The 25,053-nt window shown below is 37.6% G+C and overlaps 2 protein-coding genes across 5 annotated transcripts in view; one reads left to right on the top strand and one right to left on the bottom strand.

The window, feature by feature from the left end:
- The window catches only part of ptgfr (prostaglandin F receptor (FP)), a 103,839-nt gene extending 102,477 nt beyond the window's left edge, over nucleotides 1-1,362 (bottom strand). Inside the window, exon 1 of the mRNA XM_061977993.1 lies at nucleotides 1,248-1,362. The gene's annotated coding sequence lies outside the window, so the exon portion shown is untranslated. The remainder of the gene's footprint in view (nucleotides 1-1,247) is intronic.
- slc44a5b (solute carrier family 44 member 5b) overlaps nucleotides 1-25,053 on the top strand; it is a 75,247-nt gene that overhangs the window by 49,304 nt on the left and 890 nt on the right. For all 4 annotated transcript variants that reach the window (XM_061977988.1, XM_061977991.1, XM_061977989.2 and 1 more), the window contains 15 exons: nucleotides 519-579; nucleotides 658-778; nucleotides 3,282-3,365; nucleotides 3,577-3,689; nucleotides 6,317-6,448; nucleotides 6,528-6,627; nucleotides 6,700-6,792; nucleotides 10,033-10,120; nucleotides 10,195-10,445; nucleotides 10,529-10,623; nucleotides 17,809-17,912; nucleotides 18,010-18,083; nucleotides 22,013-22,083; nucleotides 22,206-22,291; nucleotides 24,821-24,905. In XM_061977988.1, the coding sequence (XP_061833972.1) occupies nucleotides 519-579; nucleotides 658-778; nucleotides 3,282-3,365; nucleotides 3,577-3,689; nucleotides 6,317-6,448; nucleotides 6,528-6,627; nucleotides 6,700-6,792; nucleotides 10,033-10,120; nucleotides 10,195-10,445; nucleotides 10,529-10,623; nucleotides 17,809-17,912; nucleotides 18,010-18,083; nucleotides 22,013-22,083; nucleotides 22,206-22,291; nucleotides 24,821-24,905 (1,558 nt within the window). The remainder of the gene's footprint in view (nucleotides 1-518; nucleotides 580-657; nucleotides 779-3,281; nucleotides 3,366-3,576; nucleotides 3,690-6,316; nucleotides 6,449-6,527; nucleotides 6,628-6,699; nucleotides 6,793-10,032; nucleotides 10,121-10,194; nucleotides 10,446-10,528; nucleotides 10,624-17,808; nucleotides 17,913-18,009; nucleotides 18,084-22,012; nucleotides 22,084-22,205; nucleotides 22,292-24,820; nucleotides 24,906-25,053) is intronic.

Genomic DNA, 25,053 nt, shown 5'->3' with positions numbered 1-25,053 from the left:
AAAAGATTCGATTCCTTTCGGATTCAGGACTACCTCCTGATTCGGCCTGAATCTGATGCCAAAAGATCAGATTTGAAGCACTTTGACGGGTTTAGACTGGCTGTGTCACTTGAGGGCAAAACAATATGATTTGGTGTAAACGGGGCCTCAGTCATATTAATCAGGAACTTATACGTCACTGATGCATCACTCAGTCCTTTTTCTGTCAGCTGGCAGCTGCTGAGTGCCAGTGCATGGGCATGGTTGTGCCGTCGGTGGTGGTGGTGTGAGATCCAGAGTGAGATATTGTGTGGGAGCGTCTTTAGAACTCAAGTCAGGTGCAGCTGAATCATTGATCAGCCTTCGCACATCCACTCAAGTATGTTGGTCGTATAGTCACATGTCCAGTGCTGCCTCGTTTTTACAATTTTACTCGTAAATTGAGGTACCACCATATATGAAGTTTGTTTATTTTTAGGGTAATGATAATGAAAATTTCAGTGTTAAAGTCTAATTGTGTTGTCTTTGCTTCCCATTAGACATCTCTAGAAATCCTAAAACATGATGACTGCCCATCCATGATTGTGCCAAGCAGACCATGTAAGACTGTCACAGCATCCATTTCTTTACCAAGATGCTTAAAACCCTTTTTTTTTTCTCCAATCTATATTTTTTCAGTTATGCAGCGGTGCTTCCCGGATTTTAACAGTTTAAATGGAAAATTAACTGTAGCCAACAAGACTACATTTAATGACGGAAGCGGCGACCAAAGTGTCACCAATTTGAAAACCGCTGTCAAGTAAGTAACGTCTACTGTACACCACAATCATTTTAACTGAAGAGGCTGAACACCCAGTTTGGCTGAAGTATAAGAATGAAACCATTAAGGTTGAACACAAGACATCTTATTTTATTTATCTTATTAAGCAAAAGAAAACAATTGTCTGTTCCAGGATCAGGATCAAACTGCAATAAAACATTTAACTGTACAGGCAATGCTTTAGTTTTTAGTCTAAAATTGAGTCCCTGTAATGATTAAAAAGGAATAAAAAATAATCTGAAATTGGAAGGCGTATCTCGTTTTAACATTAGGCTGTCGAGGCAAACTCTGTTTGTAGCTCCTTATTTGAACAAAATTAGTGATTCACCAAATTTCCACCAATTAGATTTTTCGGCAGGAAAATGGCCTAAAGTTGCCAAAAGACTTATCAGCTAAATAAAATTAGAGGTTGCAATGTTGTAAGCAGTAGGGAAGCAACGGTACTTACCATTTGGTCCGGACTGAACGGCACAATACGCATTATGGACCGTGGAGCTTGTGTGTGAGACGTGTCCACTCATCGTTCTGCTTATACCCCCTCACATCGTTATAAGTGGAGCCTAGAAGAAAGAGATGATAATAAATATAGCTAAGTTGAAAGACAACAATTTGAAGAAGCAGCAACTTCATTCAAATGCACTTTGCAACAGACAGTCTCACTGTGCTGCTGTGGGGAAATTCTGCCCTTAATGAGAACTCACAGGCACATAATGTTTATGTGACTGAACTATTGGTCTAGACTGGAAGAATAAACTTTAAAGTTAATCAGAAGAAAAATGACATTTCATGTCTAAATATTTTTTGTTGCTTTTTGTTTGTATTTGCTTTGATTCAGCTCTTTTGATATAACATGTAGTAAAACAAAAACATTTTTTAATATGTGGATGAAAACGTTTTGTTCCTAAAATGATAATTAAATTTGATTTTTGTGTTGACACACATTATTTTACACTACCCACAGTTCAAACTTCACTTTAATTTATTTAATTAGATATAAGCTATTTGAGTTACATTAAAAAAATATGCAATTTGGGTCAGCACTTGCCATTTTCCAAACCACTGATGAGAAGCACTGACAAGTAATCAAATAACTTTTATGATTGTTTTATTCTTAGCTAAGGATAAATATTAATGTTTGCAATTGGAATGCTTTAATTTTAGGGGATTTAGCACACAGTCATAGCCATAAATGCAATGGTAATAATAATTGGCATATTGATTTCTGCCTTTATTTCTGATTTCGGCCGAGGGTTTCCTCATTTTCGGTGTTTCGGATTGGCCAAAAATAAATAAAAGCACTCAATGTCCAGTTCCACCTCATGCACAGCCCAAAAACAAAAATAAATAAAAGCACTCAATATCCAGTTCCAATCCCTCATGCACGGCCCAAAAAATAATCTTGTGTCAATCTCGTCACACTCCTGATAATGAGCTGCTTAATACATAAGATGCTCTCATACTGTCACCAAGGCAGCTGCTCCTGCCCCAAGGGAACTGTGGACAGAGTAGGACTCCCAGCGTGGCCATGTCACCTATTGCCAAAGAAACCTATTCCATCGTACACATTCCAAGTCTTTTGCATTTTTTTCGGCTAAACTTCGGAACTTTGAACATTAAAAAAATGAAAATCATGCATTGCAAACAGTAAGCATGCTTACGTTTGACACTGACTTTGAAACTGCTCAGCGCTATGCAGCTCGTAGTGCAACAGTCTCCAAAACAGTTTCTAGTTCTTTTTTCAGTCGCTTTGTGGAACCTAACCTCCTCATGACCTGCCAATGGCTGCCATACCAAAGAGAACTCTTATGTCCACTTCCTTACACTAAATGGTACTTTACTATAAGTGCCAGCCCCTGTAGAGTGCTGCAGTGACCTCTAGTGGACACAATCAGCACTGATGATCACAACAGAGATCACAATTGCTTTCATCAGTGACCTGTAGGCATATGAGAGTGCTTGGTCATGTGTTTTTTTGCTGGATGACTTTCAGGGACAACAGCTTGTCCTCAATTTTTACCTTTAAATAGCCTTGTCATACACAGTGTAGACAAACATATTAGGACACATGCCACAACACCTGAATTGAGGTGTACAAATGTATATACATACAGTTGTGGTCAAAAATTTACATACACTTGTAAAGAACATTATGTCATGGCTGTCTTGAGTTTCCAATAATTTCTACAACTAATTTTTTTGTGATAGTGATTGGAGCACATTCCTGTTGGTCACAAAAACATTCATGAAGTTTGGTTCTTTTATGAATTTATATCTACTGAAAATGTGACCAAATCTGCTGGGTCAAAAGTATACATACAGCAATGTTAATATTTGGTTACATGCCCCTTGGCAAGTTTCACTGTAATAAAGCACTTTTGGTAGCCATTCACAAGCTTCTGGTTGAATTTTTGACCACTCTTGACAAAATTGGTGCAGTTCAGCTAAATGTGTTGTTTTTCTCCCCCCTCCTCTCCCATGACAGTGGTATATCCAATCTGATGAATGCCCAAGATTATGGCCTGAGGATCTTTGAGGATTATGCAAATTCCTGGTATTGGATCCTCATGTGAGTTTACGTAAAATGTTGCTACTGTTGAACATTGTGTCGTGTTTCTATATCATTGAGCATGTATCAAGTACCAAGAAGAATCAAGTGGTGAGCAAACACATGTTGTCATATTAATGGGTGTTTCTAATGTTTTGCCAAATTAATAGAAACAGCATGATGTACAGTATTTGGTGGTGTACCTAAGGTTGGGACCAATGCTTGTATGCAGATCTCTGGTCATAAGCATGTTGGTCAGCCTGTTCTTCATCCTGCTGCTGCGCTTCATCGCCGGCGTGTGTGTATGGATCATCATCGTTGGCGCCATCGTCGCGATCGGCTATGGTGAGCAAACATCTCCTATGCGTGAGATTTCAGCAAGCATGTTAATGACAGTTTATCTTCTCAAATACAAATATTAAACATAGATATACTAGAGTCAGTATACATCTTATATGGCAGTACAGTAATCCGTTTATCGTTTATCGCCGTTAATTGGACAAGATTGCAATCAATTAATTTCCGCGAAGTAGTTATTTATAAACGACAACGGATATATACATTGTGAAATGAGTTATTCACACAGACATATTTTGTAAATGTTAATTTACATACCTTAATTGATTCCAAACGGTGTTTGTAACACGGCAGTAAAACGGAGGATCTTACACAGCTGCGAAAGCCAGCTTTTTAATCAGCTAAACAGACTCAATAACTCCACATTATGGTGAGTTTGAATTTATAAAACAAAGTATTTACAAAAACAATGCCATCGTAAGTCAATAATACTAACACTCGTAGACATGTTTTTAGCTAGTGCTAATTACGCTAGCTTAATTACATTATGATATCGCGTACTAATATGCATGAAAACACTCCTACAGACATTACACATTGGACGGTTTAGTAAGTATGAATTGTTTTAGTTAAATTGTGAAACTTACAAAAGTTGGTTGATGTGATGAATGAAGAATCCTTTAAGCAGAAACAGTAGGGACTGTTTTAAATTCAGTTCAAGGCAAAACAGGAAGTACAATTTCAACTCGCAGCACATGCAGTGAGCGAACTCGTCCAAAAGTTGATGCCATGGCACAAACAATAACACACCTTTGCAGTCCTATGCATGGGAGGGTTTAATGAAAACTATTGAACACAAAACATGATGGCAATTAGCGGGAAAAAAATCCATAAATTAGCTGTATCGTTTTATAAGCCGCAGGGTTTAAAGCGTAGGAAAACAGTATCGCCTTATAGTCCGGAATTTACGGTAGCATAGACCAGTGTTTTTCAACCATACATTCTGGTGTGCCGTGGGAGATTATCTAATTTCACCTATTTAGGTTAAAAATATTTTTTGCAAACCAGTAATTCTAGTCTGCAAATGATGTGTTGTTGTTGAGTGTTGGTGCTGTCTAGAGCTCGCTTCCATATCAGTAGGTGGCAGCCGGTAGCTAATTGCTCTGTAGATGTCGGGAACAGTGGGAGGTATCTAATGCTTAAACCAAAAATAAACAAAAGGTGAGTGCCCCTAAGAAAAGGCATTAAAGGTTAGGGAAGGCTATGCAGAACGAAACTAAAACTGAACTGGCTACAAAGTAAACAAAAACAGAATGCTGGACGACAGCAAAGACTTACTGTTGAGCAAAGACGGCGTCCACAATGTACATCCTAACATTACATGACAATCAACAATGTCCCCACAAAGAAGGATAAAAACAACTGAAATATTCTTGATTGCTAAAACAAAGTAGATCCGGGAGATATCGCTCAAAGGAAGACAGTAAACTGCTACAGGAAAATACAAAAAAAAAGAGAAAAAGCCACCAAATTAGGAGCGCAAGACAAGAACTAAAACACTACACACAGGAAAACAGCAAAAAACTCAAAATAGGTCACGCCGTAATGTGACAGGTGGTGACAGTACACCTATTTTGAGACAAGAGCTATATTGATTGGTTATGCTTTAAAGTTATATCCAACATTTGCAACAACAACTTTTTAGCTTTAAAGTCATATCCAACAATTGCAACAACAACTTTTTACTATCAACTGAGTTTCGTTTTGAAATTATTTCTGCTGGTGGTGTGCCTCCTGATTTTTTCACCGCAAAAAATGTGCCTTCGCTCAAAAAAGGTTGAAAAACACTGTTATAGACCATATACACACCATATTGCTCTTAGTCGACAGCACCAATATTCAGTATGTATCGATCGTGTCGTTTGTGTACTTCTGGCTGCGACGATGCTGACACAACAGTTACCAGTTGTTGTATTATCTTCTTTCTAACTCGTATTAATATTCTCGTTAATTTCCTCTTAATAGCTGTTTACTTTCTGCTTTTTAACTTTACGAAGTACTATTTATTCTGTTGTTTCAAGCCAGCTTAGCTGCTAGCTAGCTGAGCTAGCATGCCGCCTTCTGCTTGCTCCCGGTTTGTAGCATGTTAAGCATCGTCCTAATACCTGATTATGATACTTAAGATACTAAAAAATGCAGTTAATTTACTGTAATGGAGGTGACTAATATTAACTTAGGGTAGTGTCTCCAGGCTATGTATGGAGATACACAATTAGGTGCGAGTTGGTCAACCGGGAGACTAAAAGTAAATATAGTATATATGACATCTGTGATCGTTATTAAAAGGCATTCATCAGCAATGGCAATCAGGTACTTTTTATGAAAATTGTCCGATACTGGTAGGTGGCCGATCGATCAGCACATCCGTAGTACAAACCTTTTTAAATTGTTTCTTTTGGAGAAATTGGCTTCAATATTTTAAAATTTTTGTTTACGAACCCTGTTCAGGAACCAATTAAGTCAATGGAGGTTTGCCTGTATTGCGCCTTGGGAAGATGTAACAGAATTGGTGAAACAAAATCACTTTTGTGAGGGACTGTATTTAACCACATCAGATCACTTGGCATAGTGCCCACTTTTCAGTAGTGAGTAATGTGTTGTTCCTTTTACGTCAGGAATTGGCCACTGCTACTGGGAGTACAGCAGGCTTAGCAAGACGCCGGACGCAAGCATCACCATCTCCGACATTGGCCTGCAAACAGACTTCAACGTTTACCTTCAGCTCAGCCAGACGTGGCTCATCTTCAGTATGTAGCAACTGTACTGCTTGTTGTCCAACTCGTATGCAAACAAATTTGATCTCAAATGTGTCCTCTTGTGCTAAAGTGATCTTGCTGGCCGTGATCGAGGGCATCATTTTGATTGTGCTGATTTTCCTGAGGCAGCGGCTCCAAATCGCTATCGAGCTGCTGAAGGAGGGAAGCAGGTTGGTAGTCGTTTTCATACATGCTGAACATGGCATTTGATGTTGTATCTCTTGTGTTATTGTTTTTTTCAGGGCCGTAGGATACGTCATGACGGCTCTCCTCTACCCCATCTTCACCTTCTTCCTGATTTTTGTTTGCATCGCTTATTTTGCAGTCACAGCAATGTATCCTTTTGGTATTAGTACTTGTATACATATGTAATTAACCGTATATGCATTTACCTAAACTGCAAAGAGGAAGGGCCGTTTTTTTGAAAACAGGCGATAATTGAAGACTGGCAAGTTAATTTTTTAACTAATAATTTGGAGTGCACGAGAAAGTGGTAAGGAAACCGTATCTGTCTTTGACCACATGGTCATTTATTAACAAGTACAGTGGAACCTCGATTTATGAACTTAATTTGTTCTTGAACAGGGTTCGCAAATCAAAAGGTTTGTGCAGTGATGCAAATTTCTCAATTAATAACAATGTATATATGAATGGGCACTATCCATCCATTTTCTACTGCTTGTCCCTTTTGGGGTCACAGGGGGTACTGGAGCCTATCTCAGCTGCATTTAGGCGGAAGGCAGGGTACACCCTGGACAAGTCGCCACCTCATCGCAGGTCCAACACAGATAGACAACATTCACACTCACATTCACACACTAGGGCCAATTTAGTGTTGCCAATCAACCTATCCCCAGGTGCATGTCCTTGGAGGTGGGATGAAGCCGGAGTAGCCGGAGGGTACGGGGAGAACATGCAAACTCCACACAGAAATATCCCGAGCCCAGGATCGAACCCAGGACCTTCGTATTGTGAGGCACACGTACTAAACCCTGTACCACTGTGCTGCCCTGAGGTGGCACAGGGGCTGCATGGGCTCTAGCCTTGACAAAAGTCCATATTTTAGTAAAGGTTTGTACATTTGAACAGAATATATATTAGATATATAGACGGACAAAGACAGCGCTCTCTGGTAGGCTGTAGGTGTGTTACAAGCGTTTAATTTGTTAATGAACACAAGCACCTGTGTAAATATTTCATCTTTCAAGATGTACACCTGTGGCTAACCGATGTGTGTGCCCAATATATGTACAAAATATCTTTCCAAAAATTAGGAAGGTGCAGGTTAAAAACAGGTGCACTCCATAGCAGGAAATTACAGTATTTGCTTTGTTAAATACCGTTTGACAAATTTATTGGCCTGGTGTGGTGAGGCTAAATTTATTGATGGCGTGTGAAGCTCCATAAATTAACATAGCAAGCAGAGCAGTCCCATCCCATGATTGGGATCTGAATATTTTGCCTTTTTTTAACTGATCGACTAAGAGCTGCTGGGCTTTGCCGATCTTTACAGCAGCTATGTCCCGAGTATTTACATGGCTAAAGATTGTACTCTCCTTCAAAAGTGATGCACACTCAGCGAGACACAATTGCATTGTTACACACATGCAGGAGATGTGTGCATGAATTCCAGAACAGAGGGTCGAATTTGAGAGTAAGCCACGTCGTCTATAAGCCGCTTCTATGATACCAATCCTCACCACCATGGCGGGAAATACAGTTTCTTCCAAATATCATTATCACTGGAGAAAAATAAATGTCCAAGTAGTCTACACACACACACACACACACGGAGTACGACAACACAAGAAGCTAACCACTATGTGTCTATGTTTGACCATCGTGCCCAGTTGGCCTCATTGGGCAGAGTTGGCACTTGGACACACTCAGGCCATGGATGTTTGGTTTTGGCGTTTTTTGAGTGGGTTCTGCAAAGTGACGTTGTGTCCATGCCTCACTAGAGTTGTACAAGAGTCTAACGCACAAATGCAGGGGTCCACTGACCAGCGCTAAATAACCTGCAGACGACCTGATTCTGGGTCGGGGTTTTATAAGTAGCAGAGCAAAAAACCCACGTTGCGATCTATTGAGTCTTAATAGGTAGACGTTATCAATCCAGATGTCGATACTATCAATACCCAGTATTGTATCAGTGTATAAACGGTACTAAAGTAATTACATGTTGGTTGATACTTATCTTTTTCTTATTTTTATTAGAAAATATATTTTTGGGGGTTATTTGTTACGGTTTACAAACTCAGAGTACGTCTCAGGATACAGTAAGGCTTTAAGTGCAAAAATGAGAGTCGATAGTAATTTTTGCCTTATTTCTGTTACGGTGCACTAGCAAATTGTAAATTTGATAAGATACACTTTTAAAAATGATTTGTTGTGGTCACTTTAGTTACATGCTATAAAACATTTTCAGTTTTATAAATCTATTGTCAAAGTATCGGAATGGAACTTTTAATCGGGTCGGGATCGGAGACCAAAAACTTTGTTTGAAACATAGAATAGAATGGACTTTATTGTCATATTTGCATATAACGAGATTAACGACTCAAAGTGCGGTAGTGGGAACAAATATGGGATAAAAATAAATTACACAAGAAGTAATAAAGATAATACTAAGAATTGAAATAAATAGACTACTATCCAATAAAAATAATAAGCAATCCTGTACAATATACAAAATACCGTATTTTTCGGAGTATAAGTCGCTCCGTAGTATAAGTCGCACCAGCCGAAAATGCAAAATAAAGAAGGAAAAAAACATATATAAGTCGCACTGGAGTATAAATCGCATTTTTTGGGGAAATTTATTTGATAAAACCCAACACCAAGAATAGACATTTGAAAGGCAATTTAAAATAAATAAAGAATAGTGAACAACAGGCTGAATAAGTGTACGTTATATGAGGCATAAATAACCAACTGAGAACGTGCCTGGTATGTTAACGTAACATATTATGGTAAGAGTCATTCAAATAACTATAACATATAGAACATGCTATACATTTACCAAACAATCTGTCACTCCTAATCGCTAAATCCCATGAAATCTTATACGTCTAGTCTCTTACGTGAATGAGCTAAATAATATTTAATATTTTACGGTAATGTGTTAATAATTTCACACATAAGTCGCCTGAGTATAAGTCGCGGCCAAACTATGAAAAAAACTTGCGACTTATAGTCCGAAAAATACGGTACTGTACAATATACAGAACAAGACAAGAGTATAACAATCAGTGTCGAATGTATTGCACTCGAAGGGTAATATTGCACAGTAGGGTAGTAGGGTAGGATATTGTAGAGGGGTGAATTATTATAAGTTAGAGTTCAAGATGGTGACATCCCTAATAGCAAGCATTTTATAAATGCAGGGTTCAAGGTGTGGGGAAAAACAGTAGCAGCTTACAGTCCTGAAATTCCAATAGTCAAGTGACTCTCATCTCCAATGCTGTAGATAAAACATCATTTATTGGTTCTACCCTTCACAAAAAAGCCAAACACAGTTGTACATTCTCTGGGGTTTATTCTTGGTGTATGCACCTTAATGTGTTTGCCTCCAGTATGCTAGCATCCTCCGGTATCCCTGTGTACAAGGTGACGTCTACAGATGACAAGTGCATTCATAACAACGTCATATGCATTCCACAGGTTAGACTCCCATTCATTCTCTGTTGCCAAAGTCCTCGATGACACTGACACTTTCCTCATTCCCGCCCTTCAAGACGTTCAGCACAACCAAAATCCCCACCGAGTGTCCCGGCTCACAGTGTTCGTTCGCCTTCTACGGCGACGAACGCTACATCTTTCTCTTCCACCTGTGTAATCTGTTCGCCTTCCTGTGGTTGGTCAACTTTACCATCGCGCTGGGCCAGTGCACGCTGGCCGGCGCCTTTGCATCCTATTACTGGGCCCTGAAGAAGCCGGAAGACATCCCCGCCTGCCCGCTCTTCTCGTCTTTCAGCAGAGCTATACGGTGAGTTGATGAAAGTGGGACCTAATATATAACTATAAAATGTTCATGGAAATGTGCCTCTGCAAATTTCCTCTGTGTTGCAGTTATCACACAGGCTCGCTGGCCTTTGGTGCTTTCATCCTCTCTGTGGTACAAATGATCCGCATTGTCCTCGAGTACCTGGACCACAAACTGAAACGTAAGATGGAACTTATTTTAGGCTCTGGTCACAATAGAGGTTCACTACTTTTGAGCCAGACCAAAAATGTAAAAAAGGTGCTTGGTGGGCACTTTGGTGTGTTTCAATTAATTTTCAATTTCGCGCGATATAGACGATATGTGAAATAAATGATGAGTTTGGCCGATGATAGAGCTTCAACTATTGTTATATCGTAATAATTCATGTTAATGACACATTTTAGCTGTGTCCCTGCAAATTGACAGACTATAAAGTGCAAAGCCACTCCTAAATGAGCAATCCTTGCCTCCGCGTCGACAAATAAACTAGGTTTTTAATAGTATTTTTAAGTATCTGTCAGGCTTGGTCAAAAGATAGGACTCAGATGCAGAGTAGGGATTAATTCGGCAGGCTTTTATTTTTAAAGCTTCCTTTCAGAGTCAGGGTAATTCAATATAGGCTATAACTAAACTAGTCGGCGAGAAAGGTTCTAAAAAAAGGAACAACCGAAAATCACTCCGAAAGGAGGAAAACACAAAAACAATAAACTATACATGGCGCCCTATATATTCTATGAAATTTATTATAAACAAAAAACGCTCCAACAGGAGGAAGAAACAATGGCTATCTGCAAAACTAAATAACACAAAATTACTCTGCTGAGGAGGAGAAAAAGACAACTCAAAATATCAACGAGGGAATTCAGGATCAAAGTATTCAAACACGAGACGAGGCAAGGCATAAGGCATGGACAGGATGCTAGAGAGGCACGGAGGCTAGAGAGGCACAAATAAACGAGACAACCTGGCACAGAACAAAGGGAGGCGTGGGCTTATAAGAAAGACACATGAGGGTAATGGGGAACAGGTGGAAACAACCAAGGGTCGTCAGACTGATGACACAAAAGAAAGGGCAAGTGACCTGAAACGAGAGGAGTTACTTTTCAAACTAAAACATGCAATTCACAAGACAAGAAACCAAGACAAGACATCCCTCATCGCGGTGTGACATTATCGTTATTACTGGAGAACGAGGAATAAGCTATACATGCTACACTACACACCCCTCTTCCGGGACGCTACAAGGTGTATGTGTGTGTGGGGGAGGTTTGGTGGTAGCGGGGGTGTATTTTGTAGCGTCCCGGAAGAGTTAGTGCTGCAAAGGATTCTGGGTATTTGTTCTGTTGTGTTTATTTTGTGTTACGTGTGGATTCACAGTGTGGCGTATATAAAGTTTTTTTATACACGCACCCTCAGTGTAACCTGTATCGCTGTTGATGAAGCACGCGTTGCATTCGCGTGTGAGTGCGTACAGAAGCCGCACATATCTTGTGACTGGGTCTGCACGATGTTAGAATCGATGAAAAGCAGACGTGACGATAGCTCGTAGAGAAGGCACGCCCCCAAGACTGTGGTCCGGGTGGACGAGATATAATGACTGATGAACACCTTTGTTCGATAATGAAGGTTGCCTCAGCTCAAAGCCTGAGCCCCGACATTAATGAACTAGCATCCAAGAAAAGATGCCAGGTATCTGGCTTGGGCACATCAGATTAGATCAGTGTGTTGCAAACTGAGCAGTATAGTCCTGAATGGTTGTTTTTTTTCATTGTTATTTTATTTTCAAATTTATTAGCCTGTGGAAAAAGTTAATGTTGATATTTACCTCAGAAGGCTGCAAATAGAAAAGAGGCATTCCATTTTTATTTCAATTGTATTTGATATGCCATTGATATTTTTTAATTATTATTATTATTAGAAACTCGATTTTGCATGTCACTATAAAGTTGTATAAGCCTTGCTTGTTCAATATTCAATGCAAAACTTGTTTGGGTCCCTATTAAAAGGTTAATTTGTTCAACCTTGGCCCGGCTTTGTTCAGTTTTAAATTTTGGCCCACTCTGTATTTGAGTTTGACACCTCTGGTCTCATCTCTGTCTCCTCTGGCTGGATGCTTGCCTCTTTTTGAGCTCTACCTGAGAAGCAACATGATCCAATTTACTTATTGCAATCTTTTGAGACTTGGGGGTAAAAATGAACCTGTCTCACAATGGTATAAACCCAGCTCTTGTTCCCTCTTAGTGTCTGCACAATCCAAGGCTTGGTATTCTTTCCCCTGTGTACAAAGTGACAGATAGCTAAAGACTGGTCCTATGATGAAAGTAATTTATAAGTTTACTGTTGGTCTTTGTCACAAAGTACACCCCAGAAAACTCTTTATATTGCGAAACTGCACGACATACAAAGACTTGTTCTTATATCAATGTTCACATTAAATCAAAATACACAGGAAAATTAGCAGTTATGTTGCATACAGACTGCAATGTTAATCTTTAGCATTAGCTTATATATTGTAACAAGTATACCGTCAGTGATGGGTCCGGCAACACCGATGCATCAGCGCATGCGTCGAGCTCATAGAGCGAAACCCTGTGTCGGTGCGTGTACCGCTTTTAAAAAGTCACGTGACCGATCATGAGCTGTTTTGGTCACGTGACCGATACGCGAACTGTGTCGCACTGACGCCTCCTCTGTGCCCTGTGAGCGGATCTTTTCTACAGCCGGAGAAATAATAACTAAGAAGAGAAAGCGTCTAAAATTGAATACGTTGGAAAAACTGTTTTTAAAAAAAATAAAAATGTGTAAAAAAAAAAAAAAAAAAAAAATTCCAAGTCCACAAGCATCCTCATTCACAACACGTTCTCTTAGATTTCCATGTTATGATACATGTTCACATTATTTATTGACTGTATCTAAAAAAGACAAAAAATATGAAGTTATGAAATAATCCTAAATGAAATACAATGACTTGGTTTATATTATTTGATTTACTAGGTCAGTGGTTCTCAACCTTTTTTCAGCAATGTATCCCCTGTGATTTTTTTTTTTAATTCAAGTACCCCCTAATCAGAGCAAAGCATTTTTGGTTGAAAAAAAAAAAGATAAAGAAGTAAAATACAGCACTATGTCATCAGTTTCTGATTTATTAAATTGTATAACAGTGCAAAATATTGCTCATTTGTAGTGGTCTTTCTTGAACTATTTGGAAAAAAAGATATACAAATAACTAAAAACTTGTTGAAAAATAAACAAGTGATTCAATTATAAAGATTTCTACACATAGAAGTAATCATCAACTTAAAGTGCCCTCTTTGGGGATTGTATTAGAGATCCATCTGGATTCATGAACTTCTAAACATTTCTTCACAAAAAAAAAAAAACCTTTAACATCAATATTTATGGAACATGTCCACAAAAAATCTAGCTGTCAACACTGAATATTGCATTGTTGCATTTCTTTTCACAGTTCTTTTTGACAGACATTTTAGTGACAAACCTGAGCTTGTGCTTCACTGAGTTTATGAACGTCCATTCATATTTTGTTGAAGTATTATTCAATAAATATATTTATAAAGGATTTTTGAATTGTTACTATTTTTAGAATATTTTTTAAAAATCTCACGTACCCCTTGGCATACCTTCAAGTACCCCCAGGGGTACGCGTACCCCCATTTGAGAACCACTGTACTAGGTCATAAAATCAGTGTCAGTTGAGTCGGTCCATAGGTTGCCTGTATGGATTTTTAATGTCCAGCAGATGTCAGTATTTAGTGACACAGTATCGACACAGTATCAATACAGTTTTGCAATGTGTCAAAACGCTTCATGACGCCTCATCAACCCATCACTAGTAACAAGTATACCGTCAGTGAACTTGCACAAACGTAATATATTGGATACACTTACAAACAAAGCTTCTTCAGGGCTCAACAACGATGATGCAAAGCTTCAGAGGGAAATGTTTGTAGAGCACATTGTCTCACGCAAAATGGAAAAACAAGATGGCTGCTCTGACTTTCGACCTATATCAGGTGACATTGACAGCCAATAGAAAATTGTGGAGTTTCTAACTGAAATGATAGGATAGAGCAGACATCAAAGGATCAAAAAGCGACATGGCTATAACACATGGCCGCCTGTCCCCAGATGATATGAATCTGGCAGGTAGTGCTTCTAATACTGTTGCATTGTGATAATATATGTTAATGACACATTTTAGCTGTGTCTCCGCAAATTGACAGTGATAAGCAAACGACACTTCCTAAATGCAATGTAGAATTTTTGCTAGCATCTAATGTCCCAATCCTTGCCTCCATGGCGACAAATAAGGTACGTTTTTTAGTAGTATTAAGTATTGTTATTACTGGAGGATGAGGGATAGCTAAACATGCTACACTACACAGCATAGGATAAGGTATGCTAACCGCTAAGGTAGAGACACAAATAATAGATACCAGTTATACTTTCAGTATATGGCCGATACTACACTTACAGGTCTTTTTTTTTCTGTCATTATTGTGTGAATGCGCCAAAGCATTTACACATATGGTTTTCTACACCGAAATTCATCTATTTATTCTTCTTCTTCTCCAGATTTTGGCGCGCTCTACCTTCCACATTTTTCACCCAATTCAAACCGTTCCAACTTCAAACTGTTCAGCCTATTCGGGAATCGCAGGTTTCCCTTGGCAAATTCCAAAAATTCCCAGAATTCCCGGAAGTTTTTCCCATTCAAAATGAATTTGCCATTTTTCAAACTTCCACCAGTTCCACATTTTTCAACCGATTCAACATATTCCACTCATCCTGGACAATCAAACTATCATTTTTCCAAGTTCCAAACAATTCCAGGAATTCCCAGAAATCCTTTTTTTTTTTCAAATCCTTTTTTGTGTCGACTAATCCTCCCACATTTTTCAACCTAACCGTTCTACTGTCAAAACATTCCTCTTAATCAGGACAAAAAACTAAGCTGTTTTTTGAACTGGAAAAATTCCCGGTTTTCCCGAAATTCCAGAATACCATTCTTCAATTAAAAATGTTACTACTTCCACATTTCTCGAACGATTTAAAAAAATTCCAACAACCATTTCAACTCATTCGAACCTTTACCATTTTCAAAAAAATCCTGTTTTTCCCAAAATTTTCAGGAAGTTCCAATTTAAATGAATTGGACATTTTTTCCAAGAACCACAATTCCCACATTTTTCAACCTATTCAAACCATTCCAACATCAACACATTCCACTCACCCTCGACATTCAAACTAAAACTTTCCCAAGTACCAAACCAAATTCCGTTTTTTCTGGGAATTCAAACTCTTCAACATTCAAACCATTCCAACATTCAAACTATTCTTACATTCATACTACATTATGTCAGTATTTCAGTTCAACTTCAGCATTGGAGCATTCACACGCAATTCCTTCAGGAATTACTTCATCTAGTTATTGATGTTTTTGTTTATTGTTTACAAACCAATTAAATAAGTCCCTGGATACAGTATGGCTTTTGTCAGGCTTGGTAAAAAGGATAGAACTCAGATGCAGAGTAGGGGACTTAGACAGGCTTTTATTTTGACAGCTTCCACCTCCAAAGTCAAGGAATACAATATCTATTTTAACCAAAAAACTAATCGGCGAAAAAGGTTCCAAAAAATAGGAACAACCGAAAATCACTCAGAACGGAGGAAAACACAAAAGCAAAGACAAACTATAATTGGCGCCGTATATGCTATAAAATGTATTAACAAAAAACGCTCCAACAGGAGGAAGAAAACAGCTATGAAAAATTCTACACTATCTAATCTAATAAAGTTTAACAAAAATTGTCACTCAAAAATTTGAGGAAAGAATGAAAAATAACTGATAAATCACCACTTAGGAAAACTCAAAATAGCACAACGAAGGGATTCAGGATCAAAGAACATAAGGACGAGACGAGGCAAGGACACGGACACGGACACGGACACGGACACGGACACGGACACGGACACGGACACGGACACGGACACGGACACGGACACGGACACGGACACGGACACGGACACGGACACGGACACGGACACGGACACGGACACGGAGGCTAGAGAGCACGAATAAACGAGACAATCTGGCACAGAACAAAGGGAGGAGTGGGCTTATAAGACACATGAGGGTAATAGGGAACAGGTGGAAACAATCAGGGAACCGGGATGACGTCAGACTGATGACACAAAAGGAAGGGCAAGTGACCTGAAACAAGAGGAGAGTTACTTTTCAAACTAAAACATGCAAATCACAAGACAGAAAAAACCAAGACAACATCCCTCACCGCGGTGTGACAGCTTTAAGGGCAAAAACTAAAGAATTTAAATCAAAGCCAATAATATAAATAATTTTAAACATGTGATATTGTTACACAGTCATCCTATGTTTTTGTCTGATTTTCATTGTAATAAAAATGTAATCATTGAATGATCTTTAAAATATATTTTTGTATCAGTATTGGTGTGACCAATACTGCCCCTGTAACTTTTTGGATCTATACCCAAATTTGTAGTATCGCCCAAAAATAAAGTATAAAATAAGTGCCTGTTAAATCTTGAAGTGTAGATAGAACCTCTTGAAGTGTAGATATAACCATGTTACAACAGAGAGTAACCAGCTATTAACAGTAATTGAGCAAGTATATAATAATAGTAATAGTTTTGCCAAAACAATACAACCAAAAATGTTACCACATACGTCAGCAGTCAAATTTGGAGCCTTTGTAACCGTTTTAAAATGTTTGTATATACATTTTAGAATGTTTGTCTGTCTGATTTGGCCCTGCGATTAGGTGGCGACTTGTCCAGGGTGTACACCGGTCTTCTTCCAGAATGCAAAAGGCAATATTGCCCTAATTCTTACGCAATGGCCCATTGCAAAAGGCCTCCCACAGGGAGTGCATGGGAGTTTGCCCAACCAGTCTACATGTGTTTTGTGGACTTGGAGAAGGCATTCGACCGTGTACCCCGGGAAGTCCTGTGGGGAGTGCTCGGAGAGTATGGGGTAACGGACTGTCTTATTGTGGCAGTTCGCTCCCAAGTGTTCACACTGGTGTTTTCATCATGGCCTGTGCAGTAAAGAACACGTGCATAAGGACTTGAAATATCATGTGACATAATTCAAATATTCCAACTCAAAATGTTGTCTGTTGTGTCAAATACGTCGGTTATTTTTATATTTACAGTTCATGAAAAGCTTCTATAATGTACTTTTTTTTGGCCATATTAACGACATTAGCGGAGCAAACGCACCACAGTTGACCTTGTTAACCCAACAAAAGTATAAAGGCGAGCTGAAAAAGGCACTATTCCGTTGACTGGGTTGTTTTGTTTATCGCAGGGTCCCAAAATGCATATGCTCGCTACGTGCTATGCTGCCTCAAATGCTGCTTCTGGTGCCTAGAACGTTTCATCAAGTTCATCAACAAGAATGCATACATCATGGTGAGTGTTTTGATGTTTTAGTAATGGTACGAGTAGTATTAAGTAGCATTATTTTCCATTAGCATCCAAGCTTGTTCACATATGCCTTTTTCTACAGATAGCAATATATGGAAAGAACTTCTGCACGTCCTCCAAGAATGCTTTCTTCCTCTTGATGAGGAATATTATTAGGTAAGAAAAGGCCTTACTAGCGCTTGTGTTAGGGTAGAGTTCAAGGGTGGACCCCGGGATGCGGAGAATGGAGGCAAGGGAAGCGATAACAAATGAAAATATTTAATAAGTCCAAAATGGTAAATAAGGATGATGGGGCAAAAAGTGCACACCATGGAAAATCTAACAAAGGTAGTCTCTTTCAGAGGTTGGCGGAACCAAGGTCAGGAACGCACACAGCGTGGCAAAAAACTAGTCCTCTAAAACAAGGTGGCTAGAAAAACAAAAACACAACAAGGTCAATATAACAGAAATATGTGAAGGCAACATACCAGGGAAGCCGAGTCAAGGTAACACATGTCAGAGTAGAGTTCAGGAAGAATAACCGGCGGGGACCAGCTGGTGGAGACGCGCTTAAATACTACCCGGAGATGATTAGCAGCAGGTGTGCCTCGTTGGGGACAAAAGACTGTGGAAGAAACTGAAAAAACCAATAGAGAAGGCAGGGAGAAGACAACATACATAACAGCTTGTGTCTGTTCTTGTATTTCTACCCTGCTTGTGTCTGTTCTTGTATTTCTACCCTTCTTGAGACATCAACAAGGAAAAGTAGCTTCCATATGAGGACCGGTGAACATGACATAAATCATGGTCCCAATACTGAAAACCATTGCATCTGATAGAGAATGTCTCATTTGCACCCCTGGTGGTGAAATCTATCAAAATTAGGGTGGTCCCAAAAAGGAGGGATTTTTCAAATTGACTGTCTGTTTTAAAAGTGATCCCCCTCTGGTCAACATATGAAATAACAAGTGTCTGTAAAAAATTGAAGTGCTCCCCTCTGTCCAACATATGTAATAACAAGTGTGTGTAAGAAATCGAAATGTGCCCCCTTTGATCAAAATGTATTTAAAAAACAAACAATAAAAAAAAATAAAAAAAAAATATATATATATATATATATATACACACACACACACACACAGGTAAAAGCCAGTAAATTAGAATATTTTGAAAAACTTGATTTATTTCAGTAATTGCATTCAAAAGGTGTAACTTGTACATTATATTTATTCATTGCACACAGACTGATGCATTCAAATGTTTATTTCATTTAATTTTGATGATTTGAAGTGGCAACAAATGAAAATCCAAAATTCCGTGTGTCACAAAATTAGAATATTACTTAAGGCTAATACAAAAAAGGGATTTTTAGAAATGTTGGCCAACTGAAAAGTATGAAAATGAAAAATATGAGCATGTACAATACTCAATACTTGGTTGGAGCTCCTTTTGCCTCAATTACTGCGTTAATGCGGCGTGGCATGGAGTCGATGAGTTTCTGGCACTGCTCAGGTGTTATGAGAGCCCAGGTTGCTCTGATAGTGGCCTTCAACTCTTCTGCGTTTTTGGGTCTGGCATTCTGCATCTTCCTTTTCACAATACCCCACAGATTTTCTATGGGGCTAAGGTCAGGGGAGTTGGCGGGCCAATTTAGAACAGAAATACCATGGTCCGTAAACCAGGCACGGGTAGATTTTGCGCTGACCCTGGATCTCAGGAAACAGAGTGGACCGACACCAGCAGATGACATGGCACCCCAAACCATCACCCAACCATGCAAATTTTGCATTTCCTTTGGAAATCGAGGTCCCAGAGTCTGGAGGAAGACAGGAGAGGCACAGGATCCACGTTGCCTGAAGTCTAGTGTAAAGTTTCCACCATCAGTGATGGTTTGGGGTGCCATGTCATCTGCTGGTGTCGGTCCACTCTGTTTCCTGAGATCCAGGGTCAACGCAGCCGTCTACCAGCAAGTTTTAGAGCACTTCATGCTTCCTGCTGCTGACCTGCTCTATGGAGATGGAGATTTCAAGTTCCAACAGGACTTGGCGCCTGCACACAGCGCAAAATCTACCCGTGCCTGGTTTACGGACCATGGTATTTCTGTTCTAAATTGGCCCGCCAACTCCCCTGACCTTAGCCCCATAGAAAATCTGTGGGGTATTGTGAAAAGGAAGATGCAGAATGCCAGACCCAAAAACGCAGAAGAGTTGAAGGCCACTATCAGAGCAACCTGGGCTCTAACACCTGAGCAGTGCCAGAAACTCATCGACTCCATGCCACGCCGCATTAACGCAGTAATTGAGGCAAAAGGAGCTCCAACCAAGTATTGAGTATTGTACATGCTCATATTTTTCATTTTCATACTTTTCAGTTGGCCAACATTTCTAAAAATCCCTTTTTTGTACTAGCCATAAGTAATATTCTAATTTTGTGACACACGGAATTTTGGATTTTCATTTGTTGCCACTTCAAATCATCAAAATTAAATGAAATAAACATTTGAATGCATCCGTCTGTGTGCAATGAATAAATATAATGTACAAGTTACACCTTTTGAATGCAATTACTGAAATAAATCAAGTTTTTCAAAATATTCTAATTTACTGGCTTTTACCTGTATATATGGGCTTCACGGTGGAAGAGGGGTTAGTGCATCTGCCTCACAATACGAAGGTCCTGAGTAGTCTTGGGTTCAATCCCGGGCTCGGGATCTTTCTGTGTGGAGTTTGCATGTCCTCCCCGTGACTGCGTGGGTTCCCTCCGGGTACTCCGGCTTCCTCCCACTTCCAAAGACATGCACCTGGGGATAAGTTGATTGGCAACACTAAATTGGCCCTAGTGTGTGGATGTGAGTGTGAATGTTGTCCGTCTATCTGTGTTGGCCCTGCGATGAGGTGGCGACTGTACCCCGCCTTCCGCCCGATTGTAGCTGAGATAGGCTCCAGCGCCCCCCGCGACCCCAAAGGGAATAAGCGGTAGAAAATGGATGGATGGATGGATATATATATATACATATATATATGAGAGAGAGAGAGGGAGAGAGCGAGAGATTAAAAAACAATTACAAACAAAAAATGGAAAAAAAAAATAAACTAAAAGCAGTCTCTCACAATGTGTTGACTTTTTTCTTATAAAATTGGAAACAATTTATCATATTGTTTCTGTAATATTGCAATATTTTCTCGTAAAAGTATTACTTTTTAATGCAAAATGGTGACATTTGTCATATACAATTCTGACTTATCAGAATATTGCCTATTTTCTTGTTATTATTGTAAAATACTGAAATGTTTTGAGTAAAATTATGACTTTTGTCTAAATTTTGTCAAGTAAAATTCCGATTATTATTATAACATTGGCACAAAGTTTTCTTATAAAATCGTGACTTTTGTCGAGTAAAATTACAACTATTTTCATAAAATAGCCAAAATGTTCAGTTTTCCTTGTAAAAATTTGACTTGCATTGAGTAATAAAAAAATTACAACTTTTACCTGATCACACACATATTGATCGAACTGCTTAAAATGTGTTTTGAGGACCATCTCAGGCCGCTTTTTCACTTTTCTACAAGGAGTAAATGTTAGGCACATAATTAGCAAATCTCACAAGGCCACAGTGCATTTGTGCCAATAGCATGTTGACACAAAGCAATGACTAACTAAAAAAATATATATTTTAAAATTAAATACCATCAAAAAAAAGTTTAGGCTAAACGAAGATGCATCACTTGTTGCATCAACAACCTTTGTCATTTTGTATGAAAAAGTAGTAATAGTAGTTAGTACATATATAGCAATGTCCACCACAGAGGACATTGCAAAAAAGTGCATTTTCAATGTCTGCCTTGTGCTTTAAAAAACCTCATTTGTATTTTAAAAAGACAATACATTTCCTGGAAAATAAAACACTACTTAAATAATGAATTAAATAATAATATACAATATTTAATTAAGTGATAGTGGTATTGAGAATCACTTCCGGCAGCCATGTTTGTTGTTTATTTCGTTTGAAAAAACTTCCAAATGTGATATTTCCTATTCCTCCAGCAGCAGTGATAGTCAGCGAGTTGTTTCCATGCATCAGAAGTTTGTTTTTGTGCTTTTAGGGTGGCCGTCCTCGACAAGGTGACCGAATTCCTGTTGTTTCTGGGAAAACTGCTCATTGCAGGAAGTGTAGGTGAGTCCACTTCAGCAGAAAAAACAGCCAATTTACACACATTGTTATCAAATGACCTTTTATATATGTCTGGGATTTGATTTAAGAAGACTTCTAACCTGTTTTAATTGAATGTGCTCCAGGTATTCTTGCATTTTATTTCTTCACTCATAAATTAGCAGCCGTTGAAGATGGTCCGAAACTAAATTACTTCTGGATCCCTATGGTGGTAAGTAATGAAATGGTAGTATATATTTTTAATAGAGGGGTTTGTTTTTATTTATATTCTTTTTGTGGTTTTTAGTAATAAAAAATTAAACTAAAAATACATATAAAAATAGTGTTTATAAATATTTAAATGATAACACTCAAGTTTTAACCAATTCACAAAATGTTGGTGGGGTTTTTGCATGCAAACACTGAAGTAAAAATAAAGTAGAAATATTTTTGGAAAATAGAACAATTTCAATCACCACAGTCATTCAAGTGTCAAAAGATTCCCATTTATTTTTTGCTTGCAGCAAACCACAAAATGATTAAAATGTAATATGAATATTAAAACTGCGACCAAAAGAAAAACATGACCACTGTCACTCAAAATTTTAAATGATTTTCAGCATTTTTCGTTGATTCTGCAGTAAAACACACAAAAAAAGAAACAAAAACTGAATATAAATATTTAGGGATGTAACAAAAAAGTTAAATAAAAGTACCTCATTTTAACACTTGTTGTCAAACAATTTACAGTATTTGTGTATATAAGTACTAACATAATACAATATAAGTATTTAAAAAAAGCCAACATTTTTAAAAATAAATATACAGTGTACACAGCAAATACACATGTAGTTCAAATGTTAAAAATAATGTGTAAAAATGTTAACAAATATTAAAACTGTGACCAAACAATACACAAACACTGTTACATTCACGGCACTTTGGTAGGTTGTTTGCAGAAAAACACAAATAAGCACAAAAAGATAATACAAAAATATTTTGCATTTACAAACAAGGTTTAGATTGTCAGTCAAGAGCAAAAACACACAAAAAAATACATGTTTAAAAAAACTTGAATATGAAAACATAACAAATATTCCGTGTAAATGTATGATATGTAATTCAAATGTAAACAAAAAAGAATAACAATGTAACGAATATTAAAACTGGCATACTGTCTTAGTCTTAGCATTTTGGTGGTTTCTTTGCAAGAATACACGAAAATAAGTGAATAAAAAATTTAACAACAATTTTTAAATAACACTCAGTCGACAGCAAGCAAACCACACTAAAATAATGCAATATTTAAGTGTTTAAAAAAAGAGAAAACATTTTTAAAGAAATATACAGTGTACACAGCAAATATAAATGTAATTAAAATGTAAAAAAAAAATAATCATACTGTGCCCAAACAATACACAAACACTGTCACATTCACGGCACTTTGGTGGGTTGTTTGCAGAAAAACACAAATAAGCACAAAAAGATAATACAAAAATATTTTGAAAAATGTACAAAAAAAGGCAAAAACACAAAAACATTATTCATTAAATAACACTCAGTCAACAGCAAACAAACTACAAGTTAAAAATTGTTTAAAGAAATATACAGTGTACACAGCAAATATAAATGTAATTAAAATGTTAAAAAAAATAAAACTGACAAAATACATGAACACTGTCTCACATTCAAAGCAATCTGGCAGGTTCTTTGCAAGAAAACACAAAAATAAGTGAATAAAAAAATTCAACCAAAAATGTTAAATAACACTCAGTCAACAGCAAACAAACCACACTAAAATAATGCAATATTTTAAGTGTTTAAAAAAAGTCACCATTTTTTTTAAAGAAATATACAGTGTACACAGCAAATGTAAATGTAATTAAAATGTAAAAAAAAATTCAAACTGGCGACCAAATACATGGAACACTGTCACATTCACAGCAGTCTGGTGGGTTCTTTGCAAGAAAACACATAAGTGAATACAAATGTTTTAAAATGTAAGAAAAAAGGTTAAATAGCACCACAGCAAGAATGTGTATACATACTAAAATAATAGAATATAAGTTTTTAAAAAAGCCAACATTTTTTAAAAATATATATACAGTATACACACTACATACAAATTCAGTTCAAATTAAAAAAAAAAAACAGAATAAAAATGTTAACAAATAATAAAACTGTGACCAAACAATACACAAACACTGTCACATTCACGACACTTTGGTGGGTTGTTTGCAGAAAACACAAATCAGCACAAAAAGAAAAAATTACAAAAAAGGCAAAAACACAAAAAAAAAATTAATTATTAACACTCAGTCAACAGCAAACAAGCCACACTAAAATAATGCAATATTTAAGTGTTTAAAAAAAGTGAAAAATTGTTAAGAAATATGCAGTGTACACAGCAAATATAAATGTAATTAAAATGTTAAAAAATACATGAACTTACATTCACAAAAGAGAGTTAAGGAATTCAAGAAAACACAAAAATAAGTTATTAGAAATGTAACAAAAAAGGTTAAATAGCACTGTCAGTCAAGAGCAAAAACACAACTATTTTTAACTATATTGTATATTGTACGCATAACAGATAAAAATGTAATTCAATTGTAAAAAAAATAATGTATAATTACCAGTATTTTTGTTTAGCTTTTTGTGCGCATAAAACACTTAAAGTAAACAAATATCAGGCGTTATTTGGGGGTGAAAAAACACAAAAAAATGAATCTTTTGATTGTGGCTTGCTGCTTTCTTCCAGACGGTGATCATTGGCGCCTTCTTGGTTGCACATGGCTTTTTTAACGTCTACTCCATGTGCGTGGACACCTTGTTCTTGTGCTTTTGTAAGTCCACCTCCTCTTTTCACGTACTTGGCATGACATCAAGTTCAACACCAAGCATGTGGCGTCTTTTCTGTCTTCTCCGCATGTTTGGACCATTCCACTGCTGACTCAAACCTCTGCAATCACTTTTTCCCCACTTGTCTGCTTC

Source organism: Nerophis lumbriciformis, linkage group LG18, assembly GCF_033978685.3.
Source record: "Nerophis lumbriciformis linkage group LG18, RoL_Nlum_v2.1, whole genome shotgun sequence".
NCBI lineage: Eukaryota > Metazoa > Chordata > Actinopteri > Syngnathiformes > Syngnathidae > Nerophis > Nerophis lumbriciformis.
This window is presented reverse-complemented; position numbering and strand designations above follow the sequence as displayed.